The sequence below is a fragment of the Corvus brachyrhynchos genome, unplaced genomic scaffold (genome assembly GCF_000691975.1).
Source record: "Corvus brachyrhynchos isolate BGI_N302 unplaced genomic scaffold, ASM69197v1 scaffold32, whole genome shotgun sequence".
NCBI classification, from domain to species: Eukaryota; Metazoa; Chordata; class Aves; order Passeriformes; family Corvidae; genus Corvus; species Corvus brachyrhynchos.
In genome coordinates this window covers 15,635,538-15,654,170 of record NW_008237919.1, presented here as the reverse complement: position 1 = coordinate 15,654,170, position 18,633 = coordinate 15,635,538, and the positions used below count along the sequence as shown (strand labels likewise).

Below are 18,633 nucleotides of genomic sequence, written 5' to 3'. Positions count from 1 at the left end.
TTCCAACCAGCTCACTTACAACTACAATAGCATTTGGGGGTGCAGCTGGGTTCCTCTGTGGGCCTGTGAATTGTGTAAGCCAAGCACTGAGCAGAGGTACCTGGGGGGGGAGATTCAGCACAGTCCCAGCAATCCCATCTGTAGTCCTTCACTGATGCAACTGCTCAAGCTAAGGCTAACTATAGGGGCAGTTCTTCCATTTAGGCATGGCAGGGATACTGTGAAATCCAAGAGCAAAAACACCCTGCACCTTGGTTTATGCTCTCACCACCTATGCTCTCTCGTATCCTGTGTGAGTTTTGTCAAGCCTAATGCATTCATTTCTAAACACAACTGCAGATCCAGCCACTCTTGCTATATTTTGTAGAGGGCTTTCTGCCTCAGAAGGGTTATGTGTTAATGTAAATGTTAGCAGCAATTAAAGTGCCCATTCTGCAGTTGTTATCTGCAGTCCTTTACCCCTGGCCTATCTGAAGCTGGTCTAATAGTGGGAAAGTTGTGTAGTTCAGCAGCACCTGCTGTGCTGTGAGTGTCCTTAAGGCCCAACACCTTCCCTGTGGCTGTGACCCACAGAGACACCAGGGTCAGCAGAAACTTTGTGATGGGCAAAGTATATAGCAGCAGCTCTTCAGATCCTGGACTTCACCTTGAGCTAAAAATCAATATTTATTTCTAAATTTCATGAGAGGAAGCACAATTTTTCCTAGTGCAAAAGTTCAGGCAGGCTCTAATCACTGTCTGCATAATTAAGTTGGTGTTCTGCCAACCTGTGGGGCGCAGCACCTCAAGAGGGTAAAAAACAGTCTGTGCGGTCTTGGCAGTGAGCAGGGACATGAGCTTTGACATTTTGGGGTGCGGGGGAGATAAGAATATCAATCTACCCTCCCCAAAAATAAATAGTCTGAATGAAAGCAGTGACGTTCTAGTTGTGTTTGCATCCAGTCTGTGAAAGTTCTGCCACTCAGACAAGGATGTTGAGGGAGCCACGTGCTTTCTTGCTTATCTCCTTGCAAAATTTGACCAGCATTTTGCACCCTGCTAAATTACACTTTATCTCTGTTCAAATACACTTTTATGTGCGGCTGCTTTGTGCTCACATCTGCAACTGTGCTGACTGCTTGCGTGGAGCTTCCAGCTGAGATATATCAGGGATATGTTATGCAATTATTTATTGCCAGTCTGGGTGCTCTATGCCATTACCTGAGAGTGCAGAGATTATAGTTTGCTTTGTAAAATGTGCAGTGAGAGATGATTAAGATTGCTGGGCTGTAGAGCCAGACCTGTGTAGGAGGGGTTTAGGGCCCATTTCCAGCTTCACAGCCTACTTCTTACCTGGCTTCTGCCTAGGTGCAAAAGCTCAGTGGTTCCCTCCTTGCTGTTTGCAGCAGCATTGCCTGGAGACTAAACCAAACAATTCCTTTTCTTCCCTTCAACCCCACCCCAAAACTTCTGAAAAATATGCAGGCAGGAGCACACCTCTTGTGCCCGGTATCCCTCGTGGCTGTGGCGTGCTCAAGCCTGAGCAACCTGTGACCTGGGAACTCTAAAGCCAGTTTTAATGCAAAAACTGGTATAGTATAAAGTACTAGTGGAGGTATTCGACATGTGGAATATCTACTACTGTTTCCCAAGACTCAAAGGTCTATTGATGCAATAAATGCAGCCACAGAAAACTGGTGGATTGCTTTGGCCAAGTTTTCTGTTTCTGAGGAATCATTGTTTGAATGTTTGTTTGGAAATACTTTTCTACCCAGATTATGTTGTGATGCAGTAGGAATTGCTCAAAAATGAACCTAAGGCACATTGTGTGAAGCTGGTCAGCAGTTGCCAGATTGCCAAAAATGGTGATGAAAGGCACTGGCTCACTCTGTGCATGCCTGGTGGTTTTGTGGTTAATCATTCCAGCTGGCCGGAGTATATGTTTATTATTGGGAGCTCTTCTTTAAGGACTACTTTAGATAAAAATAAATTTAAAAACAATCAATTTTTCCCATAGAGCTTCATCTCCTGAGGACTGGCGAATTGTTACTGGGCTGGAGCAGATTAAATGATTTTAATTATTTTTCCCCCCTTTTCTTTTTTCTTCCTCCTCTCAGCTGGATCAAACTGTCCCATGCAAATACCATGGGCAGGCAGCTGTCTGCCTCATGGTAGGCATGAAAAATGCAACTCCAAATAAATAAACAGATAATCTGAAGTTAAACAGAACAGTTGTGAAAAGTTTGGGAGTTATTTATTTATGTATTTAATTACGCATTCTTTTAATTTTTCCTGCTCAAAGGCACTTACCCCTCGGCACTGGGGTGTGCCCAGGACTCCATATGGGATCCCCACCTGCTGAGAAGAGACCTGGCACCAAGGCTCACCCTGTCAGGGATTCCTGGAGACTTCCCTGTCTCCAAAGCCACTCCTTCACCTTCTCCACACCTTCGGTTTCTGGGCATGCAGTTTCTGTGTCAGCTGGTGCCAGGAGTGCAGGACACCTTCCTGGGGTGGTGTCTCCCTGCCCCACCCTGTGTAGAAACAGTCAATGAGTTCTCCTGGAAAGCACAGTCGTTTTCTGGCCTGTCCTCCTGCCTTGTTCAGTAGGTCAGAAACCAACACAGGGCTGGATTTTTCTCATGGTTTTGATAAGAAAATTCAATAATATACCTCAAATAAATACCAGCCCTCTGTGGTGCAGATAGAGACAGATAGAAATATGAGCGTGCCCAGAATTAAGTCATGAGGGCATGGAAAACTAAAGAAAAGGCTTTGAAAGGTTTATGATGCGACCTGTAGTACTTTGCTGATGCAGAGTTTAATCACTGATCTGAGCTGCTTAATAAGACTTCCGTTAAGGTGATAAACAGACTTCATATTTGCCTACTGTTATAAAATTAGCTACACCTCAGGCATTTTTCACCTTTGTTCCTTGACTGATTTTTAGCTACAGTAACTGCAATAACTGCAGTGGTGATGCATTTTAGAAGTTGGGTAACACAATAATGGTAAGTCTGACTGATAAAGGAATTAATTAAGAGGTATAGAGTTGCTTCTAGTCCAGCATGATGCTGTGGAAAAGTAGTTCTTGCAAGCAAATCTGATCTTGTTTTGAAAATGCACTCTCAGCTTTGTAAGAGGGATGACATGTGCCAGCACAGATCTGGTAGAAGAAATGAAGAAGAAAATGTTTGCAGTCACTCCCTGTCCACATTATGGCTGTGTATTACTGTAGCTTCTTATTGACAGATTCTTAAAAGATTTCCAGTCTGAAAGGTATCTTTTCCTCCCTCTGAATTTTTTTTAAGAGGTGAACTTTTTTTGTGCTGTGTAATCCCATTCAAAATTAGCCAACAGCTTCTGTTGACTTATGATGTCTACTGGGGTGAACGCTGCAAAGGAGCAGACTTTCCAGTCCAGCAAGTGGAAGAAGGTCTCTGCACTGGAGATACAAGCACCAAGTCAGCTACAGCCTTGTGTGACTCTTGAGCACAATTCTGTGTCCAAGTTTGTCAGTTATACAATTGTCCTAAGCAGCACTTCGTGGAATTACAGAAAAACAAGTAAGTAATTTATTAGTAAATTGTTGGCACCTATTTTGGGCAAGTTCAAAGGTCAGCCTAAGTGTCCTTGATATATGAGCATCTATCTCTCCACAGCAGTTTTCTGTGCCAGACTAAAATGGGAGACAGGCCCTTTCCTAACAATATGCAAACAGAGAGTTTGTGATTAATAATAATGTCACATGAGTAGTTGCCAAGGACTCACATTTTACAGCATGGAGCATGGCTCAGATACTGCAATTATGCTAAGTGGTGCTGATAACACAGGAAATATTGGAAGCATTTTCCTATGTTGGAAGGTAATTGTACAAACTGACCTGTTGTCACGTAAGTGCGTCCTGAAAGATGAATGAGATAGAAGCTACTGCTCTGTAATTCTCTGGGATGCAAGCTGCAGAGGAGGTCACCTCAAAAAAGATGTGGGGTGCCTTTTATAAACACAGAATGGGTAAGTTGGGAAGGGACCACAGTTGGTCATCCAGTCCAGCCTCCCTGCTCATGCTGGATCCCCATGAACACGTTACTCAGGATTGTGTCCAGACAGCTTTTGAGTATCTCCAGGGAAGATCTCCACAGTCTCTCTGGGCCACCTGTTCCAGTGCTCAGCCACCCTCAATAAAAAGTTCTTCCTCATGTTCAGGTGGAACTTTCTGTCTATCAGTTTCTGCCCATTCCTCTTGTCCTGCTTCTCAGCACCACGAAGCAGAGCCTGGTCCATGCTCTGACCCCTCCCTGCAGATAGTAAGAGACATGACTGAAGTCCTCTCTCAGCTGTCTCTTCTTGAGGCAGAACAGGCCCAGCTCCCTCAGCCTTTCCTCATCACTGAGGTCCTCCAGACCTCTAATTACCTTTGTACCCTTGTTCCAGACTTGCTCCAGGAGCTGCACAATAATCCTCAAATGCAGACCAGATTACAATTATTTCATCCCATATATCACGAAGGTGATGAAGGCCCTAATGCCTGCCACATATTGAGAGGAAAAGTCCTAAGAGCCTAACACCCATGGGGGTGGAGGTGTTCTCTCCCTGTGGAATTAGGCTGTACTCAATTATTCTTTAGAACAGTTTCTCTTCCTCTGGAAAAGAGAGAGGTTCCAGAAATTACACTTAAGGGGTAATGTGAACTTCTGTGCCTGTTTGCTACAAATCTGAGAAAGATTCACTTTGCAAGTTGGGAAAGCAACTAATAAGGTTTCTTTTACATAGCACAATGGCTACTGAGAAAAATTATTGGAGTCCGGGTTGTTAAGTGGAAAAAGGAAATGCTTTTTTCAGCAAAAGAGATATTTCAGCTCTCACAGGTAAAAAGATTTAAATAGTGAATTTGACAACAGGACAGATGGATTCAGATCACTAAGTAGCAACACATGTTTTCTCTTGGGGCTTTCCATTTGTGGTTTACCAGCCATGCCACAACAAAAGTCTTTCGCTTTTCTGTGAAAGTGAATCCATTTTTTAGTCTTCCTCCAAAGCTGCATCAAGTGTTGCTTTCCTGTGCATGTGTTTGTTGCTTGGGACATGTGGTTCATGTGAGCTGCTGTTTTTAATGAAGGCAAACAGAGGGATGCTGGTGCTCAGGTGCAAGACTGATCTGAGGGAGTGCAATGAGCTGGTTTCAGTTCTGGAAGCAGGAGTGTGTGTTGTACCTTTGCTCTTCTTGGGGTTGTAAAGTTGGATGAGAAATGGATGAATTAGCCCAGGCTTAGTGCTGCCTTCAGGCTACTGTGTGGCTTTTGTGGAGTTTGTTGTGTTGTTCAAGGGATTTTGTTGGGTGAACCAAAATAAAGCAAAGGTGGTCAGCTCTGTGTTGTGTTTGTCTCCCCTTATCTAAGGGCTTTGAAAAGGAACACTGAAGGATGTGGCTGAAAGTAAAACCCACTTTGGGTGGGGGCAATGGCTTGGATTGATCTGTCTCTGTGTGTTAATAGGTTTACTCACACATCCAGAAGAATGAATAGATTTTATTTAAGATATAAACATGGCACATGATGACAAAAACTCTTATTACAGAATTCCCAAGTCCTTTGGATGGTAACAACCGTCATCTAGGATTTACTTACCTCCAAGAATAGCTGGAACCCTAAACTAAATGAAAGCACAGAGTTTGCAAGAAAAGGCTTTTATATTTAGGTGTATCCATAAAGTAGCCCAGAAGTTAAGAAACTCCAACCAGTCCAGATTAGTTTTAATAACATATTGCAGAGTGACTGCCTGGTCACTTCTTACATCTCTGAACCATTACAGTTGCAGAATATAAAAGTGGAAACTCCTTATAGAAAAGGCTTCTGTCTGGTACAGCAGCACCAGAGGCTGCACAAAACAACTTCATGTGACAGATAAGGAGGAAATGGCTGCAGGACTTTTTACTGAACCACTAGGAAATTGTTACCCTGCACATCTACACAGATGTTGTTCACATTTTTGAGGTGTCTGTAAGCTTTCCTCAAGCAAGTTCCCTTTCGGGTTCACTGAAGACTAGATCTGGACTCAGAAAATATCTAATATCTGGATTCATGGACATGAGAGAAGCACAGCTGCTCAGCTGGGAGCCTCCGTGGGGGCGTATTGCTTTGACAAGAGAGAACTGCTACGCTATTACCAAATGGTTCTGGGTTCCACATGATGCGAGGATAACAAAATTTTCATTTGGCTGGGACTTGAAAGCTGATCTTGATATGAAAAATCAGTGTCTCTCTCTTGATAGAGAGACTTCACTCCTGCTTTCTGAGCTCTGTGCTGTACCTGGGTTGTGCTAGTGGCTCTGTTCCTCTGATAAGACTTAATAAACAACTATCTGGAAGCATTGAAAATCAAGGAAGAGTCTCAGTTTATCTTTGAAACTCCTTGCAAGGACTTTTAGAAAATTCTCTCTCCTCAGGAGGGACTTGATTTATGGCACGGTTCAGAGTCACATCTGGGCAAGACAGCTAGTAAAAATTCCTCCTCCTTCAAAATTTCATATAATCAGCAAAGTTTACTGTTTTGCTGTTTTCAACCAGTCAGTTTGGCTGACTTAGGGCTGAAACAGCAAGGCACATGCACTGGCACAAGGAAACTGCAGTTCTTGGCTTTCTGGATATTCATGGACAACACATTGACAGAATTTGCACTTTTTTTTTTTGTTTTGTTGGGTGGGTATAAGGATGAGACACAAGCACAAGTTCAGTTTAAAACCTTCAGTTTAAAATCTTCCCCAGAAGCCACGGGAAAGTGCTCAAATAAAGATTCAGTTGAATCAAGCAGAATCAACCACAGTTTTTGTTCCATCCTGAAAAGGGTAAGTCCAGGTAACCTGACATTAACACAGCAGAGATCACTATTTTTAATTGGTCAGATTTCCACAGCCTGTTTTTTCTCACAGCTGGCTCCTGTCGAAAGTGGAAGTCCCCTTTTTGGTGGAATATTTGGTAAAAACCAAAATGTTGCTATCAAGTGCATTTAAAGAAGGCACCTTCCCTTATGTTAACACATTCAGTACTTAACCCCTTTAGAGCAACTCCCATTTTTGGAGGACTGGGTCAAAGTGTTCTGCCTGATTCTGTACACAGTAACATGAACATGGTGAAAACAGACAATGGAAGGATTTTTCTCTAAAGAGAAAGAAACATGGAAAAGGTCATAAATCTCACTTTGCAGAGTCCTTCAGTTTTCTTTCTTTGTTTTTAGCTGCCTTTCTCCACATGCAGCAGTCATCCTCAGGGTAAGGTGACAGCGAGAACTTCCCACACTCCTGAAACGCGGCTGCTTCTGCTCCTGACAAAGTCCTAGAGGATGATGATGAGAGACTGGACAGTCACCAGTTTCCAGTGGTCTGGCACAGAGCAGCTGAGTGTCAGGCTTTCTGCTTTCCCCAGTTAGAGGTGCCCAGATCACTGACAATCACAGACGACTGTTCAAAGTGCTGAGCTGGAGTGGTGACACAACTGTCCACTGTTCTGTGGACACAGTCAGTGGCTGGAATGAAAATCCAGCAGATTTTCTTGTCTCTTGTGTTCTAGAAGCTTTATTTTTTTTTTTTTTTGCCATCTCTCTTGGCAGAAATCTGTCACTTGTATTACAAACAATGCTGCCACTGAGGGAGTGATGCTTCTCTTGACACATCTCCAGCTGCCCAAACTGTTGGCAGACCTTCCATTTAGGCAGGTGCTCTAAAAACAAAATAACTTCTTTTTATAAAAAAACAGACAAAAAGCTTCCCCAGAAATAATCATTCCTAGCATTGTTTTTCCTACATAACCAGTGGAACAAGCTGCAAAGCTATGGAATAGACATATTCATGCTGCTGAGAGAGAACTGACTGGGGCAAAGTCCTGCCTGGATACCCAAGACACTGAGGGCTTTCTGTCCTCATGCCACAGTCTGGAAGTGCCTCTCTGTGCAAATGGAAAAAGTGGTCTCTTGTTAACATCCCCCTCCCTTGGGAAGGGATGTCAGTGTCACCTTGGGTTCATTTTAAACTATTTCAGAGAATGAGGTGCACAAAGCCCATCTGTGGCCAAGGGAAAACAGCTTCCCCAGGCTTCTCTCCTCACCAGAGCATCCTGCCCCACTAACTGGAATGGGTGTCTGCAGAGACTAACCCCCCCCGGATGGAGTTACTCTTCTTTACAATCTGCCTTCCTCACAGTTTCCAAACTCTTTTTTTTTCCTTTTTAACAGCAAAGTTAGTTTCAGTAATCTCATTCTGGTTTGCAGTATTCAGGATTCTCACTGCCCATGAAACAATCTGACCTTCTCCATAAGGTGCCAGAAACAGAAGTACATTTACAGCAGTATTGAAAAGCAAGATGCTGTGGCACACCACCCCCCTGGGTGCACCTCCCCAGTGCCTTACCCCCATCTACCACCTATAACTGGTTTGAAAATACCAAATGATGATTGAATAAGGCTAGAATTTCTCCTAGAGCCCATCTTTTGCACCAAAGTAGTACCAGCTTTATAAGTAATTTCTGCCAGATTTTCTTTTAGGGAAAAACAAAGCAAAAAAACTGAACTGATGGAGACTTGATAGCTGGACAAACTCTCTGCCTCAGTGCTCAGCTACCATTACCCTCAGACATATTCTTCTAACATCTAGCTTAAATCTCCTTTGTTAAGTCTGTTGTGCCATAAGTGCAGTGTCAGCTGGGTTAGCACAATAAATGACTTGTCCCATCCTCTATAAAAGCACTCTGAACAGAGTTGTTATTGTGTCCTCAATCAGCCTGGCCTTCTCAGTCTAAACAGACATAACCAATCTCTCACCAGAGATCACATTCCCTGGATCATTCTCATTTCTCTGGTATTGGTCCAAGTTGCCCTTAAATTGGGATGCCCAAAAGATGGCCCTCAGAGGTGGGACAGCTTTTGTCATCAGTGAGCCACCAAAGCTGCTGTCCCACATCCTCTTCCACAAGGGGTGTGGAGACATGTCAAGGAAAAGACAGCATGTGGAAGTCTTTGCTTTGTTCTTTGTGAACAAATCACGCTACAGCAGCCTTCAATACAAGATAAATATTTACTCTTATTTATGTCACAGAGGTTTTTTACTTATGGGCTCAGTCCAGGGATCTAATCAAGAAGGGTATAAGTAAGTCTGGAGAAGAAAAAGTTGACCTTAAATTAACTGCTTTTGTTACGTTAATGCAGTTCACAGGAACAAAAGGAGAAAATGTCTCTGTTTTAAGGAGAAAATCCATCCTCCTCCACAGATTATGCTCTGCAGGAGGGAGTGCAATGCCTGTTGATGTTTAGCAAACACAAATGTTGGCTGCAGTCTGGAAAATAACTGACAATTAACCCAGTTTCCATGACTGCCAAAGAAGTTCCAGAAAAGATTTTTTAATTTGAGGGTCATTTTGCTTCTGCTTGATGCTATGAATTGGGTACATTCACAGCATCTGCTACAGCAAACTATGCTTTAACTATTACAGTTTTGGTGAAACCACAGTATTTTCTGCCTTTTCTGCTGACTTGTTTTCTCCAGTAGAAATTACCAAATGAGATATAAAATAGGCAGGTATTTCACCCTCTCTGTACTCTTGCAAGTCCTCTGTGCTAGCTTGTTTTTCCAAATCTCCCTTTTTTTTACCCAATTTTTATTTTTCCCCTACTATAAATAATAAATGAATTAGTAAACCAGCTGGCCTGCAATATTGCAGTCTTGCTTATAAAAATATGAACATGGTGAAGGTCTGAACAGCACTTTTTTTTCTAGGAAAGGAGAGGGGTTTTTTTTTAAATTGGGTGTGTATAGGCTCAGGTTCACACACATGAAGCGAGATCTTCTAGGATGTACTGCCCAAAAAATGCTTCAGTTTGTATCATCCAGCCAGTCTAATCTAGAGGCTTGTGCTGAACTTGAGTCCTGAAGCTATGAAGTTAAGTTGCTCTTGAGACAAATAAAATAATATATTATTAATACTTACAGCTGAGTCCTCCTTGGTCTTCATTTGGTTGGACATCTGTTGAAACAAATGCATGGGTTTCAGCATGCAGGATAGATAACCACAGTCTTCAGACAAATGAGATTAATATTAAGGAACATCCACTAAATCTGAAGGTTCAGTGTGCTAAATGTTCTGTAAAATGCAGTCCAATATTCTATTTGCTTACAATCCAGGCTACCATTTCAGGAAGGATAGATTTTGGGATTGAAGTGATTGCCTTACTCCTTATCTTGGGACAAAGTCCTGCCTCACTCTTGGGTTGTTTCTGAAGGAACAAAATGACTTCTACAACAGCTGCTGCAGATCCTGGACAAGATCACTACCCTGCTTTCCCCTGATCTTTTCTGAGGTACCCAGGCTTGCTGGCATTGAGGAAGAGGGCATGGACTGAAAACATGGATTGTCTTTGTCCATGAAAAGTGTGGTTGTCCTGGCTCCCTTAGACGTTAACTCCTGGACAGCTACAAAGGGGCTTAGAGCAAGTACTCAGGTACATTGGCAGACTCAGTCTGGTTCACGAGATGTCTTTTAGAGCTTTTTAGAGTCACACATGGGCAAATCCAGCTACACAAGAGTACACACGTGACAGTGAGACAAGCTACATTTCTGCTTGATCCCAGTGGGATCCTGACCCTTCATCATCCAGCCAGTGACTCTAGAGCTCTCAGGACTGAATTATGCTCTGGTTTCTGCTTCAAACTGTGCTCAGCTGAGTGAGCTACTGACCCCAGTCCTGTTTCATGCCATCTGTCCAGAAAGAGCCTGCAGGGATCACAGCTGACACACCATGGCCTGAGCAGGCACAAATTCTGAGTTACTCTCACATCCAGAAATTACTTCCTGTGAGGCTCAGACACAGGAGGAAAAAACCATAAAGAATAACATACCCTGGGTCATTACATTTCCTCCCCAGTGCACCCCAAGTTTTTAATCATGGCGTGATTTCCTGCTGCCATGTGCAGGCAGCTTAGTCATACTTTCTCTCTTCCTGTTGGATAACATTAAGTATTTTGGCAAGTGAAAAAGAATTCTTAAAATTTGGTCATGCAAATGAAGTGTCTCATTACCTGTGTACGACACTAGATTAGAGGACCTCCTTCTCCACAGCCAGCAGATTAAAACAGTTAGAAGACCTATCAGAATGACAATGGCAATGATGCCAGCTGCTTGAGCACCTCGTCCTTTTTTTTCTAGGTTTTCGTCACTGTCTGTGCCAGAACCATTGCTTCTCTTCTGCTGCGTGTCTAGAATAAAATAGAAAAGAATGTAATAAGGTGTAAATTTTCACATTTTATACCAGGCAAATATTTCACCACATTTTGCATGCATAAAGAAATTCGGAAGGACTAAAGATTTGTGCTATTCATATCACTGTGATTCTGGTGATTCCTTCTGGGCAAGACACATCTCCAACTAATTATGTCTAAATACCAGTTTACTCTTCCCTGTCATCTTATTGCATCCATCCTTCTTTCTTCCTTTTTCTTCTTTCCTTACAGCTTTGAGAGACTGTATGTTTGGGCTTGTATCTAGACTCAGTTGAAAATAAATCTATACAGAATCTGTAATGTAAATCTGATGGTATTCAGAAAGATGGGTGAAAACCTGTTTCCCTGAAGTTAGTGAAGAATCTTCTTCATTCATTGCTGCAAACTGAAGGTTTCAGATCACATCTCTTACTCTTTCAAGTGTGATGGTGAGACTTTGAAAAAAACCCCAAAAAATAGTAATAAGAAGGTCTTTTCCCTCAGAAGACAATATGACAGAATGCCATTAGGAAACTAATGATGAGGTTACTTAATTTTCCTTTAATTTGGGAAGGAATTTTAATTTAATTTTCTTTAATTTTCCTTTAATTTGCACCAGGGTGCAGAGACCTGTGAGAGAAAGGTGTGGCTGGAGGCAGGACCAGGAACAGCAACGAGATCAAACAGCCACCTCCAGATCAGCCTTCCCACTCCAGCCAGATTCTCTACACAGCTTTCTGGAAATAATGAACTGCAGCAGTGGTACTGTAACTATAAGGTCTTAATAGCTTTTTTTTTAAAAGTAACTTTCTGGTTTTGTGAACAGTTGAGTGACTAAATACTTGCTTTTACTATTAATCATCACATCAGCAATAACCAGCATATTATACTAGTGCTATTAGGTACATTGTTCTATTGAGCTCGTATTGCTCATTTGCTGCAGACCTAGTTTAAGTCGTGCACTGTATTAAATTGAGTTTTGGAGACTGAAAATTTAACTTGGAAACTAGGCAGAGTAAAAAGCAAATCTGAGTGTTGCAAGGCCATTGGGTAGGGGGTCAGAAATCATGGATCTGCTCTATGGTAGCCCCTAAAAAACAACCTGATTCCCCAAACCATTGTTCCTGAGGAACTAAAGGGTAAAGCCCAGAGACTGCCTCAGACACAAGAGCTTCTCAGTGCTGTTGTCACAATACACTTGGTGGGGTATTCACTTCAATGTGGAAGAATTAAACATCAAGTCCATGGCTAAGCATAACTAGAGCTTGAAACAAAGCCTGGGATCTTCTCAGCACTTTTTGGAACTACTGAATTAATGCATAGTCCTCGCTAGTGCACATCTACAGATAGAGACACACTAGTTGATGTTCCTGCCATCTAGAAAACGTGAGGCCGCATGAAGGGACTTACAGTTGGCTGATAGATTTTCCTGCAGCATCTCATTTTCTATGGAGCACTCTATTTGCATGTTGGAAGCGGCTTTCACCCTCAGTGTGCTAAAAACGCTGAAAGTGCCATCGCTGTGGGGCGTGATCTGTAGTTCTGATGGATTCAGGCGACTGTTGTTCACTTTATTGATCCAGTAAACTTTGGGCTTTGGGTATCCGTTGCCAGACTTGCAGCTGAAGGTCACCTCCTCTCCAGTGCTGCTACTGTTTCTTATTGGTCCACTGAGTATTGGTTGGCTGTAACTCGCTGCAGAGTAGGAAAAAAAAGAAATAGCTGTTGACATTTTGAAACATACTGACAAGACAAAATTTTGACATGGCTTCTGAAGGAGAATTGCTGGATTTCTCAACACCCTTATGACTTGAAAGGGAAACACCTGCAGATTTGGTCTGTATGCCAGAGAGCTGAGAGGATCACTGGGAGGGCAGAAGCTTAAAGCCAAACCCAAAGGAAGAAAGGACCAACTTAAGCTGCTGTCACCCAGTCACATGCAAGAGCCCTCATATCCATGAAAAACAAGAAGAAAAGAAACAGACACTGAGTAAACACTTGTTACATGTATTCTCCAATGTTTACATTTTCTGTCTGTAACATTTAAATTAAGCAGACTTCATCTCAGGAAAGAGCAGAAGTCTGTTTCAAAGTTAAAGGTGTGCTTAAATATGACATTGAAATAGCGTGAATTTGAAAAGCGGAAATGAGAATTTGGGCAAAATGACACAAGTTCTTACCTGCTAAACTGAGAACCACTTCTGCCTGGTGAATCACTTGGGTATATTCAGTTTTCTCCTGTACCACACATTTGTATGTATGTTCATCTCTCTGGCTGACATTTAGTAATAGCAGAGAAAAATCACCATTTTCCAACCTATCCCAGAATAATTGAGTCCTGTCTTTAAAGTGAATGCACTGATTACTGTTATTGTCTTGGCCAGAGATCAGTGCATGTACAACTGAACACTTTGCTTGATCATCATCAGCTAACTGCCAATATACTCGTAGATTTTTTAATTGCAAGTCTCTTTCGTTATAAATGCAACTTAGTGTGGCATTGTCTCCAAGTTTACTGATGATGTTCTTCTTCTCTAGTGCAATAACTACAAGATTAAAAGAGAGAGAGAAAAAAGGGAGGTTATGTGGGGAAAAAAGTAACTATTTTCAAGTACATTCTACCACATATAGACTCTAGTACTAGTTTTATAGCAGGTGGGTGAGTGTGCTCGCTTCATAGTCATTCCTACCCCCCAAATTGCCAGTGGCCAATTCTCTTCATGTCCATTTGTCTGTGCATTGTCCAAAGGGACCTTTTCCCTGAAGGCCAACCAATCTTAATCATTCCCAGCCCCATGGATACCCACATTTCACTTTGCCCACTGACTGCAGACACATGCTTTAATAATCACTTCTTTTTTTTTCTAAATTAAGAAAAATGCCAAATAACTCCACTTAAATCACAAGTGGAAACATTGATAAGAAAGAGTGCTGCCAGTATTTTGAGACCCGCATAATTAAGAAGGGGAGTAGAAGCAGTGTTTCTCAAAGCTGGCATGACAAAGCAACCACATTTTACTGCTACTGTTGGTGGCACCCTCTCAACAAACACACTCAGCTGACAAATCAGCCTGCCCAGATACCTCCAGTGACACATTCATTAGACATTTACATCTCGAGGGTCACTTGACCTAAAGTCAGGATCGTATGTGGCTTTCAGAACACATTTCCTGCCTTCTAGACATGAGAAAGGCATCCTCAGCTCCAGGTGAGCAAGGCAAAGGCATGAGGTGGCTGACAAGTGATGCAGACAGCACAGGTCAGTGAGTCCCACAGGGCTGGGCAGCTCTGGCCACAGCCTCCCTGCTGAGGATCCATCACCTCCAGCCCAGCAGCCAAAACCTCACTGGTGCAACTGGTTGGTGGCACCAAAGCAGTGTATGTGTTGTAAGTGTCAGGCTGGGGGGCAGGAGGGGGCCAGGCATGGGGCAGGATGGGAGAGATTACAGCTGGGGGAAGGGATTACGTGGGTGGATGATTTAGGAAGACGAAGGAGTGAAGGTTTGGAAATGTGGAAACAGCGTGTGGAGGGAGGTGACAATGTTAAAGGGGGACCTGTCTTTGTGAGGGTGTGAGGGTGCACTGGACTCAGAAATAGCTCATCTACACAGCTGAGTTGGGCACCCTGGTCTAAAAACACCACTGAGGGAGACACAGCACTTGCAGGGAGAAAGGCAGGATGTTTACCAGGCATGTAAACCCTGTGCGGTGGGACTGGAAGTAACAGGCTTGAACTGCAACACAATTTCTTGGCTCAGACTTTGGGAAACCACTTGGAACAGCAGTAAAAGTAATGCCCTGGCACAATGGGTGCACCTCCATTACTGGGCAGAAACAGGCCAGCCACCATCTATTGAGACTCAGTCTGGTACAGTTTGTCATGATATTGGGGCCAGGGAGTTTCCTTGGTGACTTTATTGAGGTCCTTCTCAGTGATTAAGCAATAACAGAGGAGAGAACGCTAAAAACATTTATATATCATCAGGTGATGTGATTTAAATCTACCTTTGTTTTGCAAGGGATATTTTAGAACGGTAGTAAAATTATTAATAGTAGTAGTAAAATTACTAATACTGGCTACTTGATACCATGATGCATAATTCTAGCCTTGAGTATACATGCATGTTAGATCTGCTTATCAGCAGCTCTTATTACTCCACTTCTAAGGCCTTTTGTTGACAGAGATAAGAACTTGCTGAAGCAAGCAAAGCAATCTGAGCATCCATACGGTCCCTTGCTGTTCTCTGCAATGAAACTGATAGAAATTGATTGTTTCTTCCTTCCCTGATGCATGTCAGAGAAACATTTCACACTGAGGAATTCTTCAGTATCTTGTAGAAAACACACAGAGGTTTGTATTGTTCATTTTACAACTACTTTGTGCGTTTGGCCGAACATATTAAAGGGAGAGCAGTTTAATTTTTAACTGAGTTTTTCTGAACTTACCAGCTTTCAGGATATGAAGGAGCAGTAACAGAAATCCGTACCTAAGACGAAAAGCAAACAAGTGTTACAAGTGACTTTGCATCTCTGTTGTTTAAATAAGCAATAAACCCAATATTGAATGTTTTAATATAGTGGCAGAAGTAGGTAAATTAGGTACTGCTCCTGTGTAATGCCCCATTAAGTATTTGCATTTTTGACAGCTGCAAAACTTCTGTTTATACAAGTCAGCAGTGGTTTGGTGGCCAAGGCCACAAATAGCAGCAAAATGCACTAATATTGGAATCAGGGCAGAGGGCATGAAGCTGGTGTTGTGCCTGTCTTCTCTTGTGAAAGAATCAATGGGCTTGCTGGACAAACAGGCTCTGGAGCCTATCTGGGTCACTGGGAAGGACAGTGGCTGCACAGGTCAAAACCCAGGTTCTCCAATCTTTTGCTGAAACTCAAGGAGTTATGGTTTTATCTGGTTAAAGGACAAATAGCAGCTAACCATGCTGCCCACCAGCTTATGCACTCAGTAAAAATGTGTAAACAGGAAACCTGCTGATAGTGGAGAGCTGTGCAAAGGTTTTTGCTGGAAAGAATTTGGTGTGTTTGATTACTCAGGAGGGGCAAATCTGTGCAGGAGTTACCCCAAAGGAAAGGATGCCATAGGAAAACCCAGTTTAACCCATCTATAAAGGCCAAGTGATTTAACTTTCATCCCATGGGGGTTTAAGGGACATAAATGGACAGCACTTCCGTATGAGTTACTTTAAAATAGCCTTTAGCCACCACATCTAGTTACACATTGTGCTCTCCTTCCTCCAGACTGCTGTAGGAAGGGAAAAGAAAGAACGATGGAAAGGTTTTGGAATGTGAACTGTGTGGCTGCAGTTGCTCAGCTTGATATTGCCCCAGGTGCAATAGGTTGCAAAGCTGAGCTGGTGGGCGGAGTGACAAAAGCACTGGCCTGTTACCAGCATACCCAGCTTGCCTTTGGCAAGCAGGCAGGATTGTGAAGCCACACTGCCTGGGTACAGCTGGCTCCCTTCCCCTGGTGTTCTCAGCCCTCAGCCAGGCCCAGCACTGAGCCCAGGGCTGGGGCAAAGCGGACAGCTGCTCCCAGCAGGCCGTGTCCACCAGGATGGAGCTCCAGGGTCTCCCACCCACATTGGGAGCTGCCGTCCCTCCAAACCAACCCTGCCCTGCCTGGCCCTCTTCCCTCCACGCCCTAACCTAAGTTCACTCCCCAGCAGCCATTTCTCACCTTGCTGTGCTTTACAAAACCCCCTCTCTTCCAGGCTTCCTGCCCTTTCTCCACGGCTTCAGCTCCTTTGTCCGGCCAAGCATAGGAATTCATACATCACTTCCCAGACACAGCTTTGATTCTGCCCAGCTTTACTCCTACCTCCTGCCTGGGCACAACCTGGGGCTCCTCTGCTGCTGCGGAGTGTCTCTAATTCCCACCTGACCCCCAAGAAAATTATCATCTTCCCAAACATATTCAGCTTCCCATGCAGAAAGCAGAAGACATTCCTGACACAAAGTCTACCTCTGCTTGAAGCCTCATTTCCAGAGACTGAGCTAAAGAGACTTTAGGGGTGAACCAGTCTGAATTGTATTACTTTTTGTATAAAGAAGACACTTTATTTTCTTTTTATGTGTCCTTTGAAATGATATGATAGATGAAGCTTGAAAAGTTTAAGTGGATGCCCAGAGTGGAAAATCTCTGCTCTATTACTTCAGAAAATCTGCAGCCAGTCTCAAAGGAAATCTCCCAAGGAAGCACACCTAAACATTCTGTTCTGTCTCTGACAGTGGCTTTTACACATGGATTTGTATTTTTTTCCTGCTGTATTTTTTTCTACTGTGCAGGAGTCATCACTTTTGTGCCAGCCTTGTAGACATCTGTTTTGGCAAGCTCAACTCATGTAGTCCTCAATCTTTCTTAATCCCATGTCTGTGTTTGCTTTATTATTCCCCACCCAAATTGGAAGCCATGGATATAGCAACTCTTTTGAATTGAACAAAAACAGTATCTGACTGATCTTTACGGGACTCCCTAGGGAATTCCCCATGGTAGGCACTTCCTAATACCAACAAACATTTAGATTTTCAACCAGAACTGATTCTCATATGTATTTATACAAAGTGGATTTTGATTTCTTATTTTAATAAGTGATGCCACAGTCGAGGTTGGACAGGTCCAGAGACACCTCATCCTCCTACTTGGAGGAGGTTGCAGCTGTGGTTTTGTGGGGGCAATGTCAACCCACAATGTTCCCCTGGAATAGCTTTAATTCCAAGCTTCTATTGGAAAAGGGGAGAAATGTTCTGCTGGCAGAGAAACCTCCTTTTTGCCCACTACTTTCACTCAGCTCCTGTGTCCATCACACTAGTAGTGAGCTTAATTAAGTGCTGGCATAGCTGCACTACCTTCTTAGGTTCTTGCTTTCTTAATTTTTAAAAAACATTTTAATCTTTTTACTTTTTCAATTCTTTCCCACACCTTCCTCTTCTGCAAGTTTTTTAAAATGCCATGTGAAACAGGAGAAAGTTGCACTTCCCCTTACATATACATTCTTGCTGGGTGAGATGATTCTTCCTACCAGCACCTCAACTCTTTCATCGCTACTCATCTCAGAGCCATGGGATGTTGCTGATGTGACACATTCTAGCCAGGCAAGGAGATATCCTGATGCCTCCAATAGCACCTTCGGGGTCTTTGCTCCACTTTGTCCCCTAACCTTGTGGCGACACGGCTCTTCCCTTACAGCAGGTGCCCTAAACAGGTCTCCTGCGGAGCTTTCCTAACACCTGCTGTAAAGCAGCGCTACCCTGGGCAGTGCAGCCCAGGTGAGTCACGTCCCATCGCAACCCTTCAGCTGAATATATCCATAAAAGGCTCGTTAATTGCCTGGAGCCTTCGATGGCCGCGGACGGACAGGGGACCCCTGCCCGGGCTCTTGGGGGGCTCTGGCAACACC

General features: G+C 43.2%; 1 protein-coding gene across 3 annotated transcripts in view; it reads right to left on the bottom strand.

The window, feature by feature from the left end:
* Positions 1-6,541: 6,541 nt before the first annotated feature.
* The window catches only part of ICOSLG (inducible T-cell costimulator ligand), a 12,606-nt gene continuing 514 nt past the window's right edge, over positions 6,542-18,633 (bottom strand). For 2 of the 3 annotated variants that reach the window (XM_017733290.1, XM_017733292.1), the window contains 6 exons: positions 15,668-15,708; positions 13,402-13,767; positions 12,632-12,916; positions 11,042-11,218; positions 9,954-9,989; positions 6,708-7,694 (listed from right to left, as the gene is read on the bottom strand). In XM_017733290.1, the coding sequence (XP_017588779.1) occupies positions 7,693-7,694; positions 9,954-9,989; positions 11,042-11,218; positions 12,632-12,916; positions 13,402-13,767; positions 15,668-15,708 (907 nt within the window). In that variant the 3' untranslated portion in view covers positions 6,708-7,692. Of the gene's footprint in view, positions 7,695-9,953; positions 9,990-11,041; positions 11,219-12,631; positions 12,917-13,401; positions 13,768-15,667; positions 15,709-18,633 lie in introns of all 3 variants that reach the window. The other variant, XM_017733291.1, reaches the window with a different exon arrangement.